Source organism: Poeciliopsis prolifica, unplaced genomic scaffold (genome assembly GCF_027474105.1).
Source record: "Poeciliopsis prolifica strain line A6 unplaced genomic scaffold, Auburn_PproV2 SCAFFOLD049, whole genome shotgun sequence".
NCBI lineage: Eukaryota > Metazoa > Chordata > Actinopteri > Cyprinodontiformes > Poeciliidae > Poeciliopsis > Poeciliopsis prolifica.
The window spans coordinates 48,250-70,000 of record NW_026562424.1 but is presented as its reverse complement, the minus strand read 5'-3'; the positions used below and the strand labels follow the sequence as shown (position 1 = coordinate 70,000).

General features: G+C 47.5%; 2 protein-coding genes and 1 long non-coding RNA gene across 7 annotated transcripts in view; 2 read left to right on the top strand and 1 right to left on the bottom strand.

The window, feature by feature from the left end:
* Window positions 1-8,973, top strand: part of si:ch1073-416j23.1 (rac GTPase-activating protein 1) — a 10,346-nt gene extending 1,373 nt beyond the window's left edge. The window contains exons 1-18 of one of the 2 annotated variants that reach the window (XM_055057983.1): window positions 1-189; window positions 2,679-2,769; window positions 2,845-3,047; window positions 3,121-3,260; window positions 3,435-3,510; window positions 3,652-3,705; window positions 3,832-3,930; window positions 5,184-5,337; window positions 6,300-6,418; window positions 6,667-6,831; window positions 6,964-7,059; window positions 7,336-7,534; window positions 7,610-7,712; window positions 7,803-7,935; window positions 8,024-8,114; window positions 8,221-8,332; window positions 8,531-8,613; window positions 8,720-8,973. The exon at window positions 1-189 is cut by the window's left edge and continues 143 nt beyond it. In XM_055057983.1, coding sequence (XP_054913958.1) covers window positions 2,682-2,769; window positions 2,845-3,047; window positions 3,121-3,260; window positions 3,435-3,510; window positions 3,652-3,705; window positions 3,832-3,930; window positions 5,184-5,337; window positions 6,300-6,418; window positions 6,667-6,831; window positions 6,964-7,059; window positions 7,336-7,534; window positions 7,610-7,712; window positions 7,803-7,935; window positions 8,024-8,114; window positions 8,221-8,332; window positions 8,531-8,576 — 1,878 coding nt within the window. In that variant the 5' untranslated portion in view covers window positions 1-189; window positions 2,679-2,681 and the 3' untranslated portion in view covers window positions 8,577-8,613; window positions 8,720-8,973. The remainder of the gene's footprint in view (window positions 190-2,678; window positions 2,770-2,844; window positions 3,048-3,120; window positions 3,261-3,434; window positions 3,511-3,651; window positions 3,706-3,831; window positions 3,931-5,183; window positions 5,338-6,299; window positions 6,419-6,666; window positions 6,832-6,963; window positions 7,060-7,335; window positions 7,535-7,609; window positions 7,713-7,802; window positions 7,936-8,023; window positions 8,115-8,220; window positions 8,333-8,530; window positions 8,614-8,719) is intronic. The other variant, XM_055057984.1, reaches the window with a different exon arrangement.
* Window positions 8,974-9,250: 277 nt separating this feature from the next.
* On the bottom strand, window positions 9,251-19,732 carry dpysl4 (dihydropyrimidinase like 4). 4 transcript variants are annotated; one of them, XM_055057988.1, is made up of 15 exons: window positions 19,466-19,732; window positions 15,777-15,865; window positions 15,486-15,670; window positions 15,252-15,416; window positions 14,786-14,847; window positions 14,621-14,701; window positions 14,462-14,530; window positions 13,935-14,055; window positions 13,380-13,536; window positions 13,169-13,310; window positions 12,580-12,664; window positions 12,015-12,100; window positions 11,754-11,933; window positions 11,482-11,647; window positions 9,251-11,397 (listed from the first exon to the last, which is right to left on the bottom strand). In XM_055057988.1, exons 1-15 carry the CDS (start codon window positions 19,730-19,732, stop codon window positions 11,306-11,308), a joined length of 1,947 nt encoding a protein of 648 aa, XP_054913963.1. In that variant the 3' UTR covers window positions 9,251-11,305. The 4 variants fall into 4 exon arrangements, with proteins under 4 accessions (XP_054913963.1, XP_054913961.1, XP_054913960.1 ...); XM_055057986.1 differs by lacking the exon at window positions 19,466-19,732 and adding an exon at window positions 16,979-17,107; XM_055057985.1 differs by lacking the exon at window positions 19,466-19,732 and adding an exon at window positions 16,979-17,107 and having other exon boundaries at window positions 14,621-14,847.
* On the top strand, window positions 18,181-19,565 carry LOC129377811 (uncharacterized). Its single transcript, XR_008607976.1, has 3 exons — window positions 18,181-18,724; window positions 18,958-19,206; window positions 19,482-19,565. It is a non-coding gene; the product is annotated as an uncharacterized LOC129377811 (long non-coding RNA).
* Window positions 19,733-21,751: the final 2,019 nt, after the last annotated feature.

Here is a 21,751-nt window from a genome sequence, read left to right as displayed (position 1 = left end):
TTTGGACGTTGGACCCATGACCCAACGTCATCATGACGTTGGACCCAGCTGTTGAAGTGAGTTGGACCCGGGAGGACTCCGGCCAATCCGCGATGAGGAAAACGTCACACGGTCACGTGACGCGTCGCTTCATATTTGGCCTCTCGCGCACGGAGCTGAACTTCCGGTCCGGCCCGGTTCCGCGTGCAGGTGAGTTGAGCTCAGGTGAAGCAGCTAGGTCAGAACCTGAACCCAGGTTCGGAAAGGGACGGGTTTTAAATCAGAATATTGTTTTTAATCGGAACCTTTTGATGAGTGAAATGTTAAAAAGAGCAGAAGAAGAAACCCAGCAGCTCAGGCGGCTTCCTCTTCCGGTTCTGGTTCCGTTGGATCTGTCTGGTCCCGAACATGTCGGGAGGTTTTCTGTTCCGGTTCCGGTCCGGAGCGTGTCAGCAGATTTTCTCCACAGAGTCTGCAAACATGTTAATTCATGAATTTGATCCAAATTCATTGATCACTTCCAACTTGATCAAAGTGTTTTTCACTTCAGTCTCTTGTTGAGTTTCATCTGAAGCTTTGCTCCAGAACTCGGACCAGAACCAACCCAAAACCTCTTCCAACCTTCCAGAAACGGCCTTTTTAGCAAATGGCTCTGGTCACTTTGTGATCCTCTTGTTGCGGGGCCTTTGACCTTTGACCCGGCCTATAGGAGCAGCCATGACGGTTCCAGACACTTTGAGTTGATGTCAGCGACGCTTTTCCACTTCAGCGCCTCTGAACTGCAGGGCTGCATCCTGGATTTTCATCACTCCTGCTTCAGCTGGGCTCCGTTCTCTGGAAAGAGGGACTTTGATAGTTGCGCTGATTGATGGATCGATCGGCTCCTCAAATGGAGCCGATCGATCCATCAATCCTCTGTTGAAATGTCCAGATGGCACCAAACTGTAACGATGATCAAACTGAAGCTGTGTCTTTGTCACGATCTCATTGGCTCATCTCTCGGCTCTGCAGCTGAATTTGAAAGTATGTTGCTAATTTGAGAATAATTTCAAGGTCTTAGAGACGTTGAGGCCTGACTTTGGGAATATGGTTTGTGTGTTCATTGCAAGCAGACTTGGTCACTGTCATGTGTTTTTTGTTGGCTTGCTAAAGATACTGCAGCTCGGATTTTAACAGAAAATTGTAGGTTTGAACACATTTGGATCAACCTGACCTCTGACCTTAGACATCCTGACTTCCACTGTTAAATCTTTTAAAATAATCCAGCTTCAGTTCTTGTTTAATTAGCTTTAAAGTTATTTTTTCCCATTATTCCATTTAACTTTGTTTTGATTTTTTCCAATATTATCATTGGATATCTATATGCGTTTGCATATCATCATTAGTAACTGCCAGCACTGAAAGGAGAATAATTTATGTTTATTATTTATGGAACAATTCAGGCCATGTTGTTAATAAATTCTGATTTGTTTAGAAGTCGGTGCTTCAGTTATCATTTCCTCAATCAATAATCAAGTTTTATTTGTGTAGCACAAGGCATGTCAAATGATCAAGTCATGCAACAGAATCAACAAAAGCTGTTGTGAAATTCTCTTATTGGCTCTAATGGCCTTTATTTGATAGTGAATTGTCAGGAAAGAGTTGGGGTTGGGGCAAAGGTCACCAGGCCAGGAATTGAACCTGCGACGGCCAAGTCGAGGACCAAGGCCTCCATATGTGGGTTTTTCTCGACCCCTGCACCACCACAGCGCCTGTCGTTAATTTCTTCATCGGTTTTGATTCAGAGCAACTCAACCAGCGAGGTTTTAGGCAGGACTTAAACGAACTCTGTGTTTCGGCTGTTTTGCAGTTTTCTGGAAGTTTGTTCCAGATCTGTGGTGAATAGAAGTTGAATGCTGCTTCTCCATGTTTAGTTCTGGTTCAAACATTCACTGAATTCTAAACTACCAGCAGTTGAAAGTCTCTTAGTGAAGGAATGTGGAGCCGGGAACCGCGGAGCCGGGAACCGTGGAGCCGGGAACCGCGGAGCCGGGAACCGTGGAGCCGGGCCGTCTCTATCTTCCTGGTTCTAGTCAGAACTCCAGCAGCAGGTTCTGGACCGTTGGTTTGTCATCAGACCTGCTGTAGGAATCAAAGTTTCTCTGATCGGAGACTTTAGTCTCTGGTTCTGGAAATGTTCTGCTGCAGAAGGCCCAAAGGGGAACTGGCTTTATGTGCCTGTAGGGTCAAAGGTCATCATTACTCCCAGTTTTCAGGCCCAATTTCTGGTTTCCAGCTTTAAAACCTGAAGCTGTGTGTTGACTCTAGATATCTAACTCTAGATCATTTGTCTTTAGGTCCAAAGCTGATAACTTTTCTGTTCTGCTGGAGTTTCCTTCATGACAGACGAGTTTGTCTTCCAGAGACGCTGCAGTTGGGGCCCTGACAATAATATTGATTACAATTATCTATAATTACACAAGCTAAACATTGATGTGAATCCTGGTTCCCAACAAACCAGAGGTCCAGAACCACTCCCACACTTTCCAATCAGAACCGGTTCTGAAGAACCAGAGTAAGTTTCTCTGGCAGAAGAACAGTAGCTGTAGAACGGGTCGGTTCCTGAAGCTCTAAAGATCTAATTCTATGTTTGGTTTTATATTTGGGTCAGATTCTGGCCCGGTCTGGTTTAACTCTGCTCCCATGCCTCTGTCCTCCAGGTGATGGAGGCTCGGCTCCAGATGGAGGAGCTCCTGGCTCTGGTTCTGCAGCGGATCCAAATGGAGGAGAGTAGCATGGCTGTGGAGAGAGGTGAGAACCATTCCTGGCGATCCTTTTTCTGACAGGTTGTCTGGTTCTGGTTCTGATGGTCTGGTGTCCCTGCAGAATGCTTAAGCGTGGTGCAGAACCTGGAGGCGGTAAGGCGGAGCTGGCAGCGGGCGGAGGCAGAGCTGAAGCGCTTCAAGGAGCTGCTGGTGAAGTCGGATGTGGCTAAAGCGGCTCTGGAGATCCAACTGAAACACGCCCGGAACCAGGTGGATGTGGAGATGAGGAAGCGGCACAAGGTGGAGGCCGACTACCAGTACCTGGTGAGGGAAGCTGGCGGGTTTCTGATCTCAGCGGCAGCCTGCGGGAGACGCTAACGACTCCGACCGCTTGCAGGAGAGGCAGATGCAGCTCATGTGTGACGTCCTGGTCCAAGATGGAAAATTCACCGCTTCTCTGAACGATGAGCAGAAAAAGCTCCTAGCAAAGCTCAACCAGCAAGGAGCCAACGCCACGCTGCACCGCAGCACCAAGAGGTGAGGGGGAGAAATGGCTTCTAGTGGCGGGACAGGAGGTAAAGCTGCAGATGATGCTCCTGCTTTTCCAAGCACAACCGCTTCAGAACCAGACCAGACCAGTTGCATCCAGAACGGGTCTCTAGAACCCTCCAACCGGATCGGCTGTCGTTGACCCGTCCGATCGTCCCCCAGCAGGTTGTCTGTCATCGACGAATCATCCTTCCTGTCCCACTCTGACATCAGCTACGACCGCACCGAAGACTATGTGGTAGGACACACACACACACACACACACACACACACACACACACACACACACACACACACACACACACACACACACACACACACACACACACACGAACTGGGCTGTCCCACTGATCAGAGGACGTTTGTCTTCATATATCAGGACCTGGACGCCACTCTGATCAAACCTCTGAGGTCTCGAGCCCGAGAGAGGAGGGTGAGTCCTGATTGGCTTTGAACTCGAGAAGCTGACGATGATCTTGATCTTCATCCTGTCCTCCTGTCTTCATTTCTCACCCTGTTGACCCGTCTCTGCCCTTGTCGGTCCGGCGGGTTTGTGAAGCGCTCCTCCATGGGTCAGCCGGTCGGAGGTCCAGTGGTGAAGCGAAGCAGAATTGCGAATGTGTCTGCAGAGATCCAGGAGAGGAGAACAGTTGAGAAGGTGAGGAAAACCCCTAAACAGCTGGTTGAAGACCAGAACCTCAGACTAGAATAGTTGGACCCAACAGAACTGATGAGGTTGTCCTCCTGTTGAAGGTCTAGTTGAACATTGGAACCAGCTGCTGGTTAGGGTTCCAATGTTCAGCGAATTTTGTTGTGGAAATAGTTCTGGTTTACATTTTTACATTTCATTTATTTTCACTGCTCAGTAAGAAGAAACACATTAACAATAAAGATCAGACTGCAGTTTATTTTAGTACTTTGAATTGTGATAAACTGCTACACTGATTCAGACTTAAGGTTTTTTGTTAAAGGCGGCAAACATCTCATTCATATTCAGCTGTTTCAGTTTTAGTAAATATGAAGAGCAAGAGGACAAACACAAACTTATGTCTTTATTTCTCACTGTCTTCAACATAGAGATTTAAAAACTTTTTCAACCACATTTTCCGTTACATTTCAATGGAACTTCTCCAATCCCCCAAAATCGGTGGTAAGAAATGTTCCTGTTTCTGGTCCCCAATAACGAGATGGGATTTACGTCCTTGTAACAGATATGGAGTTCCTCTTGTTTTATTTTGAACGCAAATAAAAATGGTCAAATACAAAATATCCCTGAAAAGAAGATCTAATAATTGATCCTGTGATCAATTATTAGATCAGAAGGTCTAATAATAATTAGTAATAGACTCATAATTGATGTAGACTCATTTCTCCTCCACTGTGTTATTCCATAAATCCGCCCACATCCTCCTCTGTGAACAAACACTTGGATCTCTGTCCCATGCTGTCACTAAATATTTCTTGAATGTTTCCAGTAAATTCTTTGGTGGGTTGTTGGTACGATTCCCCACGCTGCCAGTCACTCACCACCGTCACAGGGTGAGTGACTGAAGGTCATGTGAAGCCTCATATTTAACCCGTTTCCCCAGATCTGCAGTCGTCAAAATAGTTCTGGTGATGTTTCACACTGGACCTCATGGTTCTGGTTGTTGTGACTCTAATCTGAACACAAAGCGGTCTGCAGTCATCAGACCAGTTCTGCTAGCTCTTTCAGGTCTGTAAGACACAACCCTTCTGTCCTGAGATCACAGCTTCTCTTTCTTTGGTCTAAAACCAACAAGGTTCAAAAAGTTTCTTTCAGGAAAATGTCCCATGATGCTTCACTACAGAAGACATGAGGCTGACGTGAAAGAGCTAGCAGAACCCAGAAGGGCCTTGTTGGTTCTGCCTTCCAACCTGTGTTCTGCTCAGGAAGTGGAAACCATCGTGAAGGCATCCGTGGCGACTCCAGATGCAGGCGGGCAGAACCATTTGGTTCCGGGAATCAAACAGGTTTGTCCGGATGACCCGGCTCGATCCGCCTCCCAGGACGGAGCCGTCTCTGTTCGGCACACAGGAGGAAGAGGTGAGTGGTTCTTGTTTCTATAGTTGGGTTACATCTTTAGAGTCTGATGATCAGGAAAAGATCTTCATCGGGACTTTGACCTTTAACTTCCTACAGGTCTGACCGCTGCTTTACAGCTAAACTAGCCCTCCAGAACCAGAACTGAGTTATCTGGTAGCATTCCTTAAGATGACATTTGTTGTGGATTTTAGACTTTTAAGAATCAGAACATGGAGTCTGACTCCACAGCAAGCCTGGGTTATCTAAACCTACCATTTGAACCTGCTGCTCTGATTTAAACCTGGACCGGGTCTGGACCATCCTGAACTGGCTTTGGTCTGAACTTCTTCTGGGATCAGAGGAGAATATAGTTAAATAGAAAATGTAATGCATAAGAACAACCAGTAGAGGGCAGTCTGTCCACAGAAAAACTCCCAACATCAGCTGACAGAAAGAGAATTAAGAGAATTGCATGTTTGGACCGTAGGAGACAGGATGGACTATCTTGGACGTTGTGGATCATATTGCTTCTTAGAAACCATGTTGTTGTTATAGTTCTGTTGATTCCTCATACATTTGTGGTTCTTATTTCTTGCAGAATTGAAACAAATGGAAAGTTGTGGTCTTCACAGTTGTATCTATTCAGCTGGCTGCAGTTTAATTGTGACAGAGTTCTGATCCTGCTTTAGGCAGTCGGTTCAGACTGATCCAGTGTTCTGGATCAGAATTGGTGCTGGTTCATCTCCATTAGATCATTTGAGCTCCGGTCCAGCCTGAAGCCCTTATTTTCTACTGAATTTTGTCCGAACCAATCAGAACCTTACTGCAAGTTTGGTATTGGTTTATTTGGCACCAGTTCAATGCTGCATTATGGCTGGATTTCAGTTCACACCTGCTGTAAGGCAGGGAAATGGATCATAAGGTCCAACTGGTGATGTGAAGGTACTTCTGGACTCTGATTGGTCTTTCCATCTTCTCCTCAGATCAAACGTCTTTGTGGAGCTCCAGCAATGAGAAATCGGTGGAGTTTAACGCTCCTGTGGAGGACGGAAACGTTCTGGTTCTTCAGAAGTCCATGAGACACGAGTTTCTGTCTAAAACGGTACATAAGTGTTACTGGACCTGATCTGGGACCCTATGTCCAATGTAGAGGTCTCAAACTCCTCAAGAGTTGCTGTCCTGCTGTTCCTAGATGCATTCCTGCCAACACAACAGCATCAGATGCTTGGAACTATTCCTTCGACATGCCTTGAGTTGATTCACGTGTAGAGCTGCATCAGGAGCCTTGTGGACTCTTGACCTTTGAGACCGCTGACCTAAAGTGCCTGAGTAACTCGAGTGTCCTTCCAGGTGATCCGACCAGAGTCCTGCACGCCATGTGGGAAGAGGATTCGATTTGGGAAAATGGCTGTAAAATGCAGGATTTGTCGGCTTGTTGCTCATCCAGAGTGCAAAGATAATTTCCCTAACAGCTGCTCGACTTCCAGCGCAGTGACGGGAAGTGGACCTCATAAGGTACCTCTGCTGCTTTAGCTCAAGCTGCCGGGCCACCAGTCCACTATCTAGACTTTATCTGACAAACATCAAAACTCCAACCGAACCAACTGATGCGTCTGTAGCTCTGATTTAAGTTCTGCTTTGTTTTAGGGCTCTCTGGAAGCGTTTGCTCCGTTGACCCATCCCAGAGTTCCTCAGGTCATCGTGGACTGCGTGGCTGAGATTGAGAGGAGGGGTCTTCAAGAGGCGAGTCCTTCACTGTTGTTCCTTCTCTGATCTCTGCAGGAACCAAAAGGAAATTTTAAACCTAAAATACTGGACCGGGTGAGCTGGCTTTCAGATGAGGATGGTCCAAATCGGCTACAGGAGGGCTAGAAGATGTCCCCTCGGGGTGCATTTAGTGAACCTGCTGCTCAGTTTGGGTGTACTGTTCTTGGACTTTAACAGCCCTGATCCACTAGAGAATTATCCACCTGTATCTTTCTGCCCTTGTCTCATGTGTGTCTGACCTGTCCTCCTCAGAGAGGCCTGTATCGGGTTCCTGGAGGAGAGCGTCCAGTGAGAAATCTCAGAGATCGGATCCTTCAGGGGAAGCCTTCTCTGATGCTTAGTAAAGTTCAGGACATCCATGTTGTCTGTGGGGTCCTGAAGGACTTTCTGAGGAGGCTGAGGGAACCCCTGGTCACTTTCAGGCTACACAGGATCTTCATGGAGGCTTCAGGTAGAAGAATCAATTCTGAATTTGTTTCATAACCGGCTTTAATTATCCACTGAAAAGTGTCTGTTTGTGTTTTAGAGCTGGATGAGGACAATGGTTCTGCTGTCCTGTATCGGGCTGTATCCGAGCTGCCAAAGGCCAATAGAGACACCCTGGCTTTCCTCATGATTCACCTCCATAAGTAAGAACCTTCAGCAGATCAGAGGCCTGCAGACAGAACCTGGACCTGCTGTCATGTCTTCAGAACCAACCTCTTCTCCTTGAAATGTAGGGTGATGAGGAGTCCTCAGTGCCAGATGGACCAGAACAACTTGGCCAGAGTGTTTGGACCGACCATAGTGGGTCACAGCATCGCTGAGCCGTCTCCAACAACCATCATGAAAGACACTACCACTCAGCCAAAGGTCTGTTTAAAACGTCTACTGGCCTTGGTTCTGAGCTGGTTGTGGTCCCCTTGGTGAATCTGAATCAAATAATTGCTCATGTCCCCAGGTTGTTTGCTGCTTGTTGTCCATTCCTGAAAACTACTGGAGACAAGTCCTCACCGTGGGAAAGGACCAGAACCCGTCTGCATCCTCCTCCAGTAAGCTCAGCCAAGATGAAGGGCTCAGTGGAACCCAAATACACAGATCCAAATTCAGAACCTTTTGTCAAGTGGTGCACTGAAGTTCTGATCCAATGGTTTTCAGGTCGATTGTTCCAGCCGTTGACGTCTCCAGAGCTAAACAGCATCTACAGAATGACCAGTCCAGGTTCTCTGCGAGAAACTATAGGAAACCCGGGAAACGACTTCAGCACCACGTAAGACCAGAGCGGACCGGTCTTACGGACTATAGGGTCTGCTTAAGATCCACTGTGTCTCACAGTCTGTCCTCTGTGTCCCTCTTCCGCCCCCCTGTGTTCACCAGGTTCCACTACATATTTCTTGACATTCTTCATCCACAATAACTTGTTAGTTTTTGCTGAACTCCTGTTTGCTGTTTGTTTGGATGTTTTCAGAGGAGCAGTGGAGCCTGGAAGGAAGTTCTTCACTTCACCCTATTGACCACCAATAAGTACTGACCCAATCGTCCTTGCAAAAGGTACCATCAGTTTACCATAAAAATATATTTATTGTGAAATTTGCCACCAGAAATGGAAAATAAGTGAAGCCTTTAAACTCTTGACTTGACCTTCTCTACAAAACAGAACTTCTTTCAGCTGGGCTTAGCTGGACCAAGTGGCATTTATCAAGACAAACTGGACGGCTTTTCCAGGCTGAAACAAAGGATGTTCTGACCAGTTAGAAACTTTTCAGACTTATTTCTAAACTAAGAATAAATCTGGAAGTATTTAACTTGAACTTTTAATTTAGATGATGTTAAAAGAAAAACTGGATTTTCCTGAATGTGAAATTAATATGAAATGAAACATGTCAAATAAAGCTTTGGTCTTGCAGAACATTTGCTTGTGAGATTCATGAGATCAGTGGAGCCTCCTTCAGACGGATCTGAAAGCGCTTCGTTTTCTGGAGATGTTCCCAGATCTGCCCTCTTGGCCTGTTTGAACAGTCCAGCAACAGGAATACTGGATCGGATCGGTCCTGTTCTGCAGAACCTGAAGACCTTCCACATCCAGCCCAGTTGGTACCTGTCCCCATACGCCGCCTGTCTAAACGGGTTCCTCACGTCGCCTGAGGAAACGCCAACCAAAAACGCTGTAAAATAAGAGACGTCTTACTGTTTTTCTCTTCACACTTTAATCATGCGACTATTATCACAACAAATAACATCCATCACAATACTACTACATCACAGGTGTGGTTGCTATAGTAACGCTCCTCATGGACACCGTTTCTGATCACTGTGCGAGAAAACGGAAAGATGACCAGAAACCACCTGGCTGCCATCTTGGACACCTTTCAGTCTGCTGATCTAATCCAAATGAATCTGAGTTTAGGTTGAACAAACCCTTAAACTCAGCACCTGCTGGTCAGGTGACCCATGGACACGGTGTCCTATGGAAAAGCTAAAGGTTGGATCCTTTTGAAATCATGTGGTCAATGTTTCCATAGCAACAGCTGGACTCCAACATGGGAGCAGTGATGCTAACATTGATGCTACCTATTGAGTGAAAATAGGAGGAGGGTGTGGTCACTGAGCTGCCATTGATCAGGTTGGCCATTTGAACAGCAAGGTGAAGCTGGTGGCTCCGCCCACCTTAATGTCCAGCCAATGGTTTCACAGAATGATGATCTCAGCATAAAACTATTCTGACGACTCAACCTGGACTGGCCCGGGTCAGGTTCGGGTTGGTGGGTCTGGTAAAATTGGATCCAGTTGTAGATATCAGAAACGGATCATATTCGGAACGCAAATGTAACCCTTGACCCAAACATTGAACCAATCACAGCCAAGGTACAAAAACAGTAAAAATACAAAATTAAGACAAAGTCTTAGAAAATGCTACATTAAAAATGTGAATGTGACATCACAGGCTGCAGAGTCACATGATGTCAACAACTCTGATTGTTACCACTTTACCTCAGGGACAAGCCTTTTCAAATTAAAAGCCCTCGGTATTTGATTCCAGGCCTTCAGTGTGGATGCTAATGATCAGCTAGAGCTGTGCTATCAGTATCAACAGTCAGAGAAAAAAACTCTGGTCTACAGAACCAGGTTTTAAAGTTGCTACATGACCCAAACGGCCAAAACCATCTGAAGATGGACAGTGGTTCTGGGATTATCTAAAGTTATGCTACAAAGACTGCATCTGGTTACACTAAAACCATGAGCTGCTGTTGGTCACATGACCAAGAAGATGGTCTGAGGGTCCTACCTGTGGGGTGGTACTGCCACAGAACCCAACATGTCCTCCATCTAGAACTCTGACCTGGGGTTAAGGAGTCTTGTGTTTGTACAGTGGTGTCGAACTGAGGTCCAGACTGATTAGAACGGCAGCAGAACTGAGCCTAGTTCTAGTTCTAGTCTGCTGAATCAATGCTATGACTACCTCACAGGGGGGTCAGGGGTCAACCACAGGCAGGCTGGCTGGCATCATTCATCTCGCAGCTGGCAGGAAGTATTTTGAGAGGCCAACGTGGTCGTAATGTTGTGCTTCATTGGTGTTTTATGTCAGCATTACTCGTATCACCGTGATGTCACAAAGACGATATCTTTCTCGTCGGGCCGGTTCTGTTGCTGCTAATGTGGTTGGTCCACATCTGCAGCAACAGATGCTGATGCGGAGGGCTTCAGACCTGTCGGGTCAAAACCGGTTCTGTCTAGAACCAGGTTACATGGGGTTGACTAAACACGATGGTGGGGTTCTGGGTGGGACAGCTACATTCAGGACTAAAGTTGTCAGTTTGACCTCAGGAGAACTAGAAGGTTCTGGAGTTAAACTACATATGTGGGCTAAGAGGGTCAGATGGTTTCACCTGGAGAGTTCACTGTACTCTACAGGTGTTCACTCTTCAGTGAACACTCTACAGGTGTTCACTCTTCAGTGAACACTCTACAGGTGTTCACTCTTCAGTGAACACTCTACAGGTGTTCACTCTTCAGTGAACACTCTACAGGTGTTCACTCTTCAGTGAACACTCTACAGGTGTTCACTCTTCAGTGAACACTCTACAGGTGTTCACTCTTCAGTGAACACTCTTCAGTGAACACTCTACAGGTGTTCACTCTTCAGTGAACACTCTACAGGTGTTCACTCTTCAGTACAGGTGGCTCCAGTGAACTGTAGAGTTCAGTGAACTCAGGTTCAACACATGGCTGGAACATGAACAGATTAAGACAGAGATGTAATGTTGGAACGTCCTCCAGGTGGCGCCACAATCCTTTGAGCAGAGCGACGGGGTATGTGATCGTCAATCTGAGCCCCTGAAAGACCAATAATTTATCACATTATCAGCAATTCATCCAGAATGCACCTCACCTGGCCAGTCCCCACTAAAGGATCCTAACCTGCCAGGGTGAATCCTGATTGGTGGAGGTTTCGGGGGCCAGTTGGGGTTTTGCTCCCCGTAGGACCCCTGGTGGTTGGAGTTGGTGGGACTGACTTGGTCACACTGATGACGTCATGGACTGGACCATCATAGTTACCACGGGGAACGCCGCGGGCTTCAGCCATCTGGAGGATGGAAACCAAAACATCAGAAGATTCTGATTGGTCAGTTCACAGATCTGTTAACCTGCAAGTTATGATTTAACTGGTTGTATTGTTGTTCACCAGTTACCTTGCTGCGTGCTCTGATCCGCTTGTAGACGGTGTCAGGAAAAGGCTTTCTTGGTATAAAGCGTCCAGAGCCTTCGGTCACGTTGAGCTGTCCATCCTCCAGAACAACCCGACCGCCGCTGATCACTACTGTGGGAACGCCTCGAAACTCCAAACCCTCCAAGATGTTTACCTCCAAGGTCTGCACAGAGAAGTTGGTGGGGCTGTAACTGCTGATCAGATGGACTAGTTTGAGTAACTAACCAATCAAACCAATGGTTACCAGGTTGTGTGTTGTGGCAGAAACGGTTAGAGTCTCTTTTGGGTTCCAAACTACAATATCAGCATCAGATCCAACAGCAATCCGTCCTGAAGAACGAGGCGCACACACACACACACACACACACACACACGCACAGTAAGCTGGGATTACCAATGACTATAATATCTGATCACCAGTTTCCAGTAAAACATCCAGAAACCCCACCCTGGATTTTACCCAGAAGCTCTAAGTTTGTCCTCCAGGTGTCATAACAGATGAAATTAGAAGCTGCACGATGCGACCAGCAGCCGACTACGAAGGGGAAGAGGATCAATCCTTTCGATGAGTGGCTGAGTGTTACCAGGTGAGCTGGTTCCCCAGTTTATGTTTTAACTCCACCTCCAAGTTGACAGAGACGGCAGGAGGGAGCTGAATGACCTCTGAACCAATGGGCCTGTAAGCCACACCCCCTATCTATGTCTGGCTGTTCATGAAGCATCTTGATGACTTCAACCCGTCAGCCAACTTTCTGGGGACGGAAACGTTTCCCCTCAAGCCTCATCAGTGCTCATGAAGTGCTGCGTACCTTTGCGTGGGTACATGTTGAAGACCTTGGCAGCATTGGTGCTCGTCACGGCAACAAACTCGTTCTCGTCCATCTTTCCTGTGGACTGCAGACAGAACAAGATGGAAATCGGCGAAGCCTGAAAAAAACAGGTCACCACCCCCCTTCAAATCTATCAAACCTGCTCTCAAACCTTTGAGACGATGAAATTCTCATTTACGCTGTTTTAATTTTAAAGATATTAAAATTGGAACACGTAGGATATAGTGTTCCAAAATTCTCTCAGCAGAGGGCGACCTCATGAATATTAGGATGTTAAAGTATCTGTAAGTTTTATTAGTTTTTTCATAATGAACTTTATCTAAATATGAACATTGAACAGCTCAACATATATGTCACCATTTGATGTGCAAACCAGCTTGTAGTCTAAGTTAATTTGCATGTGTAGTCCCAACTGTCCAACCATATCTGCCACTGTTGCTAATGTGGTGTTCAACCTGACCTTCCACCAGCAGCTCACTTGTTTCCTCATGGAGCTGAGGAACATCTGACCTTTGGGTCATCAGTGTGATGTCATCAGTCAGAGCGGCTTCAGGTGAAGGGCTCTTACCACAGCTCTGTCCCAGATCACCGACAGCCTCTCTTCAATGCCGCTAGTTCCCTCTGGGATCAGCGTGAAGTCATCTTTACCGACAGCCTTCTGAGCTGTGGAGAAGCTGGCCTGAGCGCTGGAGGTCACCTGGAGATCGCCACTGGGTAAAAACACCTGTTAGACTCACCTGCTGCTAGGCTAAAGTGGAGTCAGAGAGGTGTGTGCTCACCATGCTAGCAGAGAGGTCAGATACTGTGGCGTGGATGGATTTGGGTTCAGGGGAGGGCTCATCACAAAGGCAGCTGCTGTGGTCCAATCTTTGGCCCAGTAGTGAGAGCCATCAGTGGCCAGGCCAGCTGTGATTGGCTCCCCATACACAACCACACCTGAGGACAGAAAGACAGTTACAGCTTGGTGGCACAGATCTGGTTTGGTTCAACCTGACTCCTAAAGCTGAGGCATTCAGTGACACCAGTAGTTCAGTTCCATAGTCGGAACACAAGAGCTTTGTGGAGCACCAGGATCTGGAGCAGCAGTCCAGTACCTGTGGAAACTGGTGTCAGGTTTGACATGAGATGTTCACCTTAGACCAGAGATCAGATCTTTGCCAAGTCTGAACTATATCGGACCCTTTCCTCCAGACTTGAACTCTGACTTCTGCACTGAGTTAATCCAAATTGACATCAACAGAAGCTGTTGAACGAACTGGTTCATGGGTTCCTGGAGAACGGTTGAACCTCAGAATCTGACGTTGACCTGTAGGAACACTGGTTCTGGTTCTCACCTTTTTTTCTGGCTTTGGCGATAACATCAGCAGCAGACTTGCTCATCACCTTGGTAACATAGAGCGGGCAGTTGGCCTGCTTGGCGATGGTGATGGCCCGATAGACTGCCTCAGTCTCCACCTGAAACACAAACCCAACAGCAGTCAGGTCTGCGGCCTGTAGATAAAACACCTTTATTCTTCATCAGTAGTCTCAATCTCTAGTCCTTGAGGACTGGAGATATGCAGCTTTGAAATGCATCCTTTGTCTCATACACGTAAATTCAATGGCTAAACTTCCTCACTAGCATGCAGTCCAACTCTACAGGGCTCTGCTGATGAGCCAATACTGGAGCCAGGTGAAGCAGAGAAACATGTAAAAGTCGCAGGCTACTTGGAGTTCGAGACCATTGATCACAGAAAACCACCCGGAGTGGATGAAATTATTGGTAGAACAGCTGGAGTCATCACTCCCAATGACCCACCGAACCAGAACCTCATAAAGAGACCACACCGGTGGCGTCCATGTAGGGTTCAGGTACTTTTACCTCTTCAGGGTGAGATAAAACGTGGCCTTCAGGTCCAGTAATACCCACACTGAGAAGTTTTTTCTGCTCCTGAAACACAGACCATTTCAGACTACTTAGAACCAGTAAAATCTAGTTAAGACCAGTTTGAATGTGGTTCATCTTGTCCAGGTGTGTTACCTCATCAATGATGTCGCCGTTCTCAGCATGGACCTGAGCAATTGCTCCAAGATCTCGGAGGATCCCAAATGCCTCATAGAGCTGAGCCCCAGGAAGCAGAAAGTGATGAATAAACAAACAGGAAGTGGACAAGGACAAATAAACAAGAACATGTTTCTGTTTCACCTGAGAGTCTGAGCTCTGGTACCGGTCTTTGTAAGCCATAAAGAAGAGGAAGGAATTCACCCCTGAAACACAGCAGTGCAGTCAGCGGTACTGTTCTACTGTCATCATGAAGGTTCTGGTCTTGCTATGAAAGTAATCGGGAAATGGCTCTCAAGATGTTCTCCAGGTCTGCATCTCAAATGGACCAAGTGACGGTCCAGAACCTGGTTTCTTTTGAGTCTGGATTTTAAAGGTTTTCTAAAACCTTCCTCAGGTGTCAAGAAGGATCATTTGGATCAGTCTGGAAACAGTCCAGAGCCTTCCTAGATGTCCCCAGATATAAGTGGGAATCTCAAGAACCCAGTAAAACCTGACAGAACTTTCCATCTAAGCCATGATGACACACATTGTTGACTCAGCTGCATATCAATCCTGAGAAACATTCCATTAGCTCCTACACCCCGTCTCTTTGATCTTTATTGATCACCTTTATCTTTGACGAGCATCTCCAGCTCCTCGTAGAGGCCTTCATGCCACCTGGTGACGTCCAGATGGAAGGAAAAGTCACAGCACGCCCTCTGCTCTGCTGTCTCCTTCCACAAATCAAACGCCGACAGCAAGCTAGTGCCCGGCTCCACCAACACATGATCGACTGCAGACAGACAGTAATGAGGTGGCATACAGAAGGGGGTTTGCTGATGGATGATTGGTGGTCACTGACTGATGGTGGTGGTTCCTCCAGACAGGGCGGCTTTGGTTCCTTGGTAGAAGTCGTCACATGGGATCAGGCCTTTCTGCGGGGCCTGGAGGTTGGTGTTGGCATCAACGCCTCCAGGGATCACCAGCTGACCGTACGCATCCAGGGTCTTCACACCTGATGGGATAATCAGGTTTTCGCCTATCTGCCTGTCAGGAAACCGGAAGTGTGATTGTGTCAGAGGAGCTCACACTGACACCTGGTGACCAGGTGAGGTCATTCGGCCACAGGAGGACTGTGGCTGTGAAGATGTACCTGATCGTCCCATCCTCAACGTAGATGTCGGCGTAGAATGACTGATCGTCATTGACAACTTTTCCTCCTTTGATGATGATACGGTCTCCCTGGAAACAGAAACAGAGAGGTTTGTGGGGAAGGAGGAAGAGATGGCTGCTGACATCCAGGATTCTCAATTTGACCCGACGTGACCCAAAAGAACACAGCTCAACACGACCCAGTTCACTACCAGGGTCGACTCAATCTAACCCAAGTCTTCATATGGATGTTCACAATGAAAGAGGGATGTTGGAGGAACCAACCAGGAGTCTCAGGACCTTAATGATAAAAACAAGACTTCCTGAATCCAACATGTCCTCTGTGACCTCTGTGACCTGGAAGAACATCAGAGACGAGATTCTTGAGGTGAACGGAGACCATATCTAACCTGGACCAGGATTCTCCTGTCTGAGGAGGATCAACTGTTAATCCTAAACTTCCAGAACAGAACCAGCTACATGACCGGGCTCTGGGTTTGTTGAGAAGGAAATGGGTCTTGGAAGTGGTTTTGGTTCTGGAGCATCAGAGAGGGCATCATGTGAATGGAGGATTTTTCTGGTTCCTATCTGGAAGCTAGTGGTTGATGAGGAGAGGTACTGGAACTCTGGATCTATGAATGGGATCAGAGGTTCTGGAATTCAGAACCCTGAATCCCAGTCTGGGATTCAGGGTTCAATGAGGCGTTTCATCTTCATCCAAACCTGCAGCTTTTATAAGAATCAGGGAACGCTGATTATTCCTGCAGCTTCTGGGCATCATGAGTTAACCTGCAACCATTGCGGGGCCCCTGACCCCTGACCCCAGGGACCCGGTCTGGGGAAAACATCCTGAAGTCTCCATAATTTTGGTTTGGTTTCTTTGCCAAAACCGAACCAACTGCCCTGGTAGGAGAACGGTTCTGACATGAGATTAAAAATAAAACTAGACCTTAAAGTTCTCCAGAACCCAGAAAATCAGCTTTCAATGCAGGAACATGAAACGTCCCACCTCCCCTGAATGCAGCAGAACCCACATAAACATCTCGAACCGAAACGACTCAGCTAAGATGAGGCCCAGAAGCTGCACATCCTCTCGGTTCGGTTCGGTGGATCTCCTCCCTGTCAGACACGCGGAGCTGCAGCATCACCGGCCCGGTCCCATCTCGGCTGCACTCGGCTCGGTTCGGTTCGGAGTGGACCTACCGCGGGTCTCTTCTTGACCTGGAAGGACATCCTGACGGATCTGGGTCGGTCCGGATCAGCTGGCTGGTTCTGCTCCTCACACGAACCCGCAGCTATTGTTGCTGCAGCCACCTGTGACGTCAAGCTCCAGCTGATATACACAGACAGTTTCCGGTGTGGACCTTCACAATAAAGGCAGTGCTTTGTAGTTGCCATGGTGACCACCAATTCGGATGATCTGCTGCTCGGTTCCGGTTCAGCAGAAAAACTGCGTTATTGTTTTCACTCTGAAGAATGACCCAGTTCGGCTCTGAAGAAAGAAATCCGGCTCGGTTCTGAAGAATGACCAGGTTCGGAGCGGTTTCCATGGCAACAGATGTAGGAATCTCAAGCGGCTCAGATTGAAGACAGGAAATGTAAACAGGAAGTGAGATCTCAGCTTCCGGTTGGACTCCGATCCTCAGAACCGGGTTCCAGCATGAGAAGAGCCACCTTTAATGGGTCACTGGTTCTGAACAGTTCCACTGCAAATTAGAACCTGGAGGATTCCGGATCAGGACTCTGGATCAGGACTCTGGATCAGGACCCCGGATCAGGACCCTGGATCAGGACTCTGGATCAGGACTCTGGATCAGGACCCTGGATCAGGACTCTGGATCAGGACTCCGGATCAGGACCCTGGATCAGGACTCCGGATCAGGACTCTGGATCAGGACCCTGGATCAGGACTCTGGATCAGGACTCCGGATCAGGACTCCGGATCAGGACCCTGGATCAGGACTCTGGATCAGGACTCTGGATCAGGACCCTGGATCAGGACTCTGGATCAGGACTCCGGATCAGGACTCCGGATCAGGACTCCGGATCAGGACTCTGGATCAGGACTCTGGATCAGGACTCCGGATCAGGACTCCGGATCAGGACTCCGGATCAGGACTCCGGATCAGGACTCTGGATCAGGACTCCGGATCAGGATTCCGGATCAGGACTCTGGATCAGGACTCCGGATCAGGACTCCGGATCAGGACTCTGGATCAGGACTCTGGATCTGGACTCCGGATCAGGACTCCGGATCAGGACTCTGGATCAGGACTCTGGATCAGGACTCCGGATCAGGACTCTGGATCAGGACTCTGGATCAGGACTCTGGATCAGGACTCCGGATCAGGACTCTGGATCAGGACTCTGGATCAGGACTCTGGATCAGGACTCCGGATCAGGACTCTGGATCAGGACTCTGGATCAGGACTCTGGATCAGGACTCTGGATCAGGACTCTGGATGTTGTCCAGGCTCTGGATTCTTCCTCAGCAGGTCCAGTTCGGAGCAGTTTTGTGGTGCTGGGCTGAAACGATTCCTCGAATGATTCGGGTATCCGATTATTCAAACTCCAAGAGGAAAATTGATTTGCCTGTTTAGACCGTGTTCCGGCCGGGTTCTCATTTGTGTTGCGCAGCGTTCTCCCTCTTCCGCCTGACTTGCTGATGAAAGCTCAGTGTTTGCAGCATAACATCCATTTTTCAAGTAATGTTCGGGTTTTTGTCATTTTTCGGGAACCAATAAACACCCTTAAAATGATGCTTGCAGTGAAGCTTTATAGACAAACCGGAAAATGAATTGATGTCAAAGTTCAACTCAGATCAGCTGGACACAGGCTGCCCTGTATGGATGCTCACATCAACCCGGTGTGGGATCATGACTCTGTGCTGATCTATGGGAACTGCAGGAATAACTGGGAGTCGCTTTCAGAAGTGGCGTTGAGCGAGTGGTGAGAATGATTTATTTTGGTGAACAAAAGTTGTTTTCATCGTTCACATCTTCCCTGTAAATTAATTTGGATGAAACAGAAGTGCAAATATTTGATTTTTATTTTATTTTTTGATTTGTTGTTTTTAAAACTAGTTGTGGGTGCAACTAGTTTCAACACTGGAAATGTTTTCCCCTAACATATAATTATGCAGTAATATTTTTATTTCTCTTGTCTAATAACATCTTTCATAGAAAAACATGTTGGACGCCTCGGCGCTGAGTCAGCAAGTTTTCTGGGGGAAACCTGATCCCAGTTTCAACTAATGGTGACGGAGCGAAGCTGATAATGAGTTTGTGTGATGAACTAAGAATCAGATCCCGTTGCTGATATGAACACATAGCTGTAAATATCTGGGCAAGGTCAGAGTTCAACTATTCAACTGACTGGCGATGAATAAATAAACCAAAAGCTGCGCTATGGACATTTTTATAAGCGTATCTGTGAGTCTACATCTTTATTACTGTATTGAATATAACTTCAGATTTTTGTATAACTTTTCTTCTGGTTAACTTAGAAAGTGACATGTTATTGTTGCAGGATAATGTTTTATAATAAAATATATAAAATGCTACATAAATAAAATGACCTTACCTTACCCAGTCCAAACAGAACCAAACCCAGGTTCTGATGGTTCTGTTAGATTCTGTTAGGTGTATTTTTCTATGATCTATAAACAAATGCAGGTAGAAAGTAATAAACCTCTCTCTTGCCGTAGTTTTCCCGGGTGTGTCCAGATGGAAGGACAGCGGTCCATCCTCCATGTTGGTCTCCCGTCTGGGTCGGACCGGCGCCGCGCCGCTGCAGCCGAGGACTGAAGGACTCGAAGTTCAGGGTTTTGTTCTCAAAAGCTCCTTCCACGCTGCAGAACATTCCTCCAAACTTCATCCGAGGACGAGGAGAATCGGAACCGAGCCGGGACAGGAGAGAGGATTGGTCGTCCTCCTGACAGAACCGCCGCTCAGACATGCTGCTGACAAATGATGACGAGGAGGAGGAAAAAGAGCCGGCACTGGCTGACTAGACTGGGAGGAAGAGGAGGAGAAAAAGAAGCCAAAAGATCCACAAACGGCAAAAAACCAAAGGTCTTATTAAAACCTGACCAGTTCTGGAACCCAACTAAGATTCTGGGTTTCTGGTTCTGTTCTTTCTTCGGGTCAAACCCGGAGATGCCAGAACTCTGAAGGAGGAGATGGTTCACCAGAACCGATGGTTCTGTTGGCTGGAAAAGAGTTGAGACTGAGGTCATGTGACCTGGACTGTTTCAGCTCCAATGAGCAGGAAAATGAAAACACACACACACACACACACACACACACACACACACACACACACACACACACACACACACACACACACACAGACACACACAGACACACACACACCACACACACACACACACACACACACACACACAGACACACACACACACACACACACAGACACACACACACAGACACACACACACACACACACAGACACACACACACAGACACACACACACACACACACACACACACACACAGACACACACACACACACACACACACAGACAGACACACACACACAGACACACACACACACACACACACACACACACACACACACACACACAGACAGACACACACACACAGACACACACACACACACACACACACACACACACAGACAGACAGACAGACAGACACACACACACACACACACACACACACACACACACACAGACAGACAGACAGACAGACACACACACATTCACAGCCATGATTTTGTGTCTTGCAGGGACTTCTCGCTGATTTCCACCCATTTTCTACAACCTGACCCAAAAACGGCGTTTCCCCTCATGGAGACCAAAATGTCCCCACAACGTATGAAAACCTGGTTCACTCTCTGGCGTGTGACTGAGGAAACCAGACCGACTGATGGAAATCAGACGCAGCGTTATTTGTGAAACTACTGGACCTCACAGAGCCGGTAAACCGGGCCAGAGAGACGAGGAGCCTGACCCGGAGCTCCTCTCATGTCAGCTCTCCTTAGATCCCAGCCTGACCCAGATCACTGCGCACTGGGTTTAATGGGATGACTGGGTTTAGGACTGAACTGCAACTGGGTCACTGAAGCGGTCCTGGAATAGCTCCTCAGAACCACAGAGATGTGGTGCTATTGGTAGGAAGCTGGTTGGTTCTGGTCCAGTTTGGAAAGATTGTTAAAGATGCTGTTAGTTGTTTTGGAGCATTTTCTTCTTCTATGGTCAGCAACTCCTGGTTCTTCTTCTTCTTTCTAGTTCCAGATTCAAGTTGGGTCAGCGCATCAGGTCAAACAGAACATCAACAATTGGAGATCTGGACTGTTGAACCAATCAACAGCTGACTTCACAACGGAACCGCCCAGCTTGAATTGACCCACAGTTGGGTTGACCCGGCTCAGCCCGACTGGACTCAACCTAACTTTGGGCTTCTCGCTCTGCTCTGTGTGGTTCTGGATGGTCTTGGATGGTTCCGGATGATTTTAAATGGTACCGGATGATTCTGGATGGTACCGGATTGTCACATGCTGGGAATTAAAGGAGGCAGATGACTGCTGATTCTGAACCCAGTACTGATTCTGGTTCTGTTTCTCTCCTCTCTACTGTCACCCCCTGCTGGTCAGAAGGTGGTGCTGTAAGTCCGGATCCTCTGCAGGGTTTCCATAGAAATGCCTGTAAAAATGATCTGATCCGATTCATTGCGGGATCCAGTCCAGCTTTGATTTTGATCTGGACCAGAACCTGTTTGTGATCCACATGAAGCTGGACGAATCCTGACTCTTGTGCTGGATAATCTGGACCCGGCCTCCTCCGGCCCAGAGTCCGGTCCAGATGGAAACCTGGATCGATGCTGCGCTGCAGCAGCAGCGCTGCAGCAGCAGCGCTGCAGCAGCGCTGCAGCAGCTCTGGCTTTAAAGAGCAAATTTGGTCATTTGCTCTTAGAATGAAGACGTTTCCAGAGATCC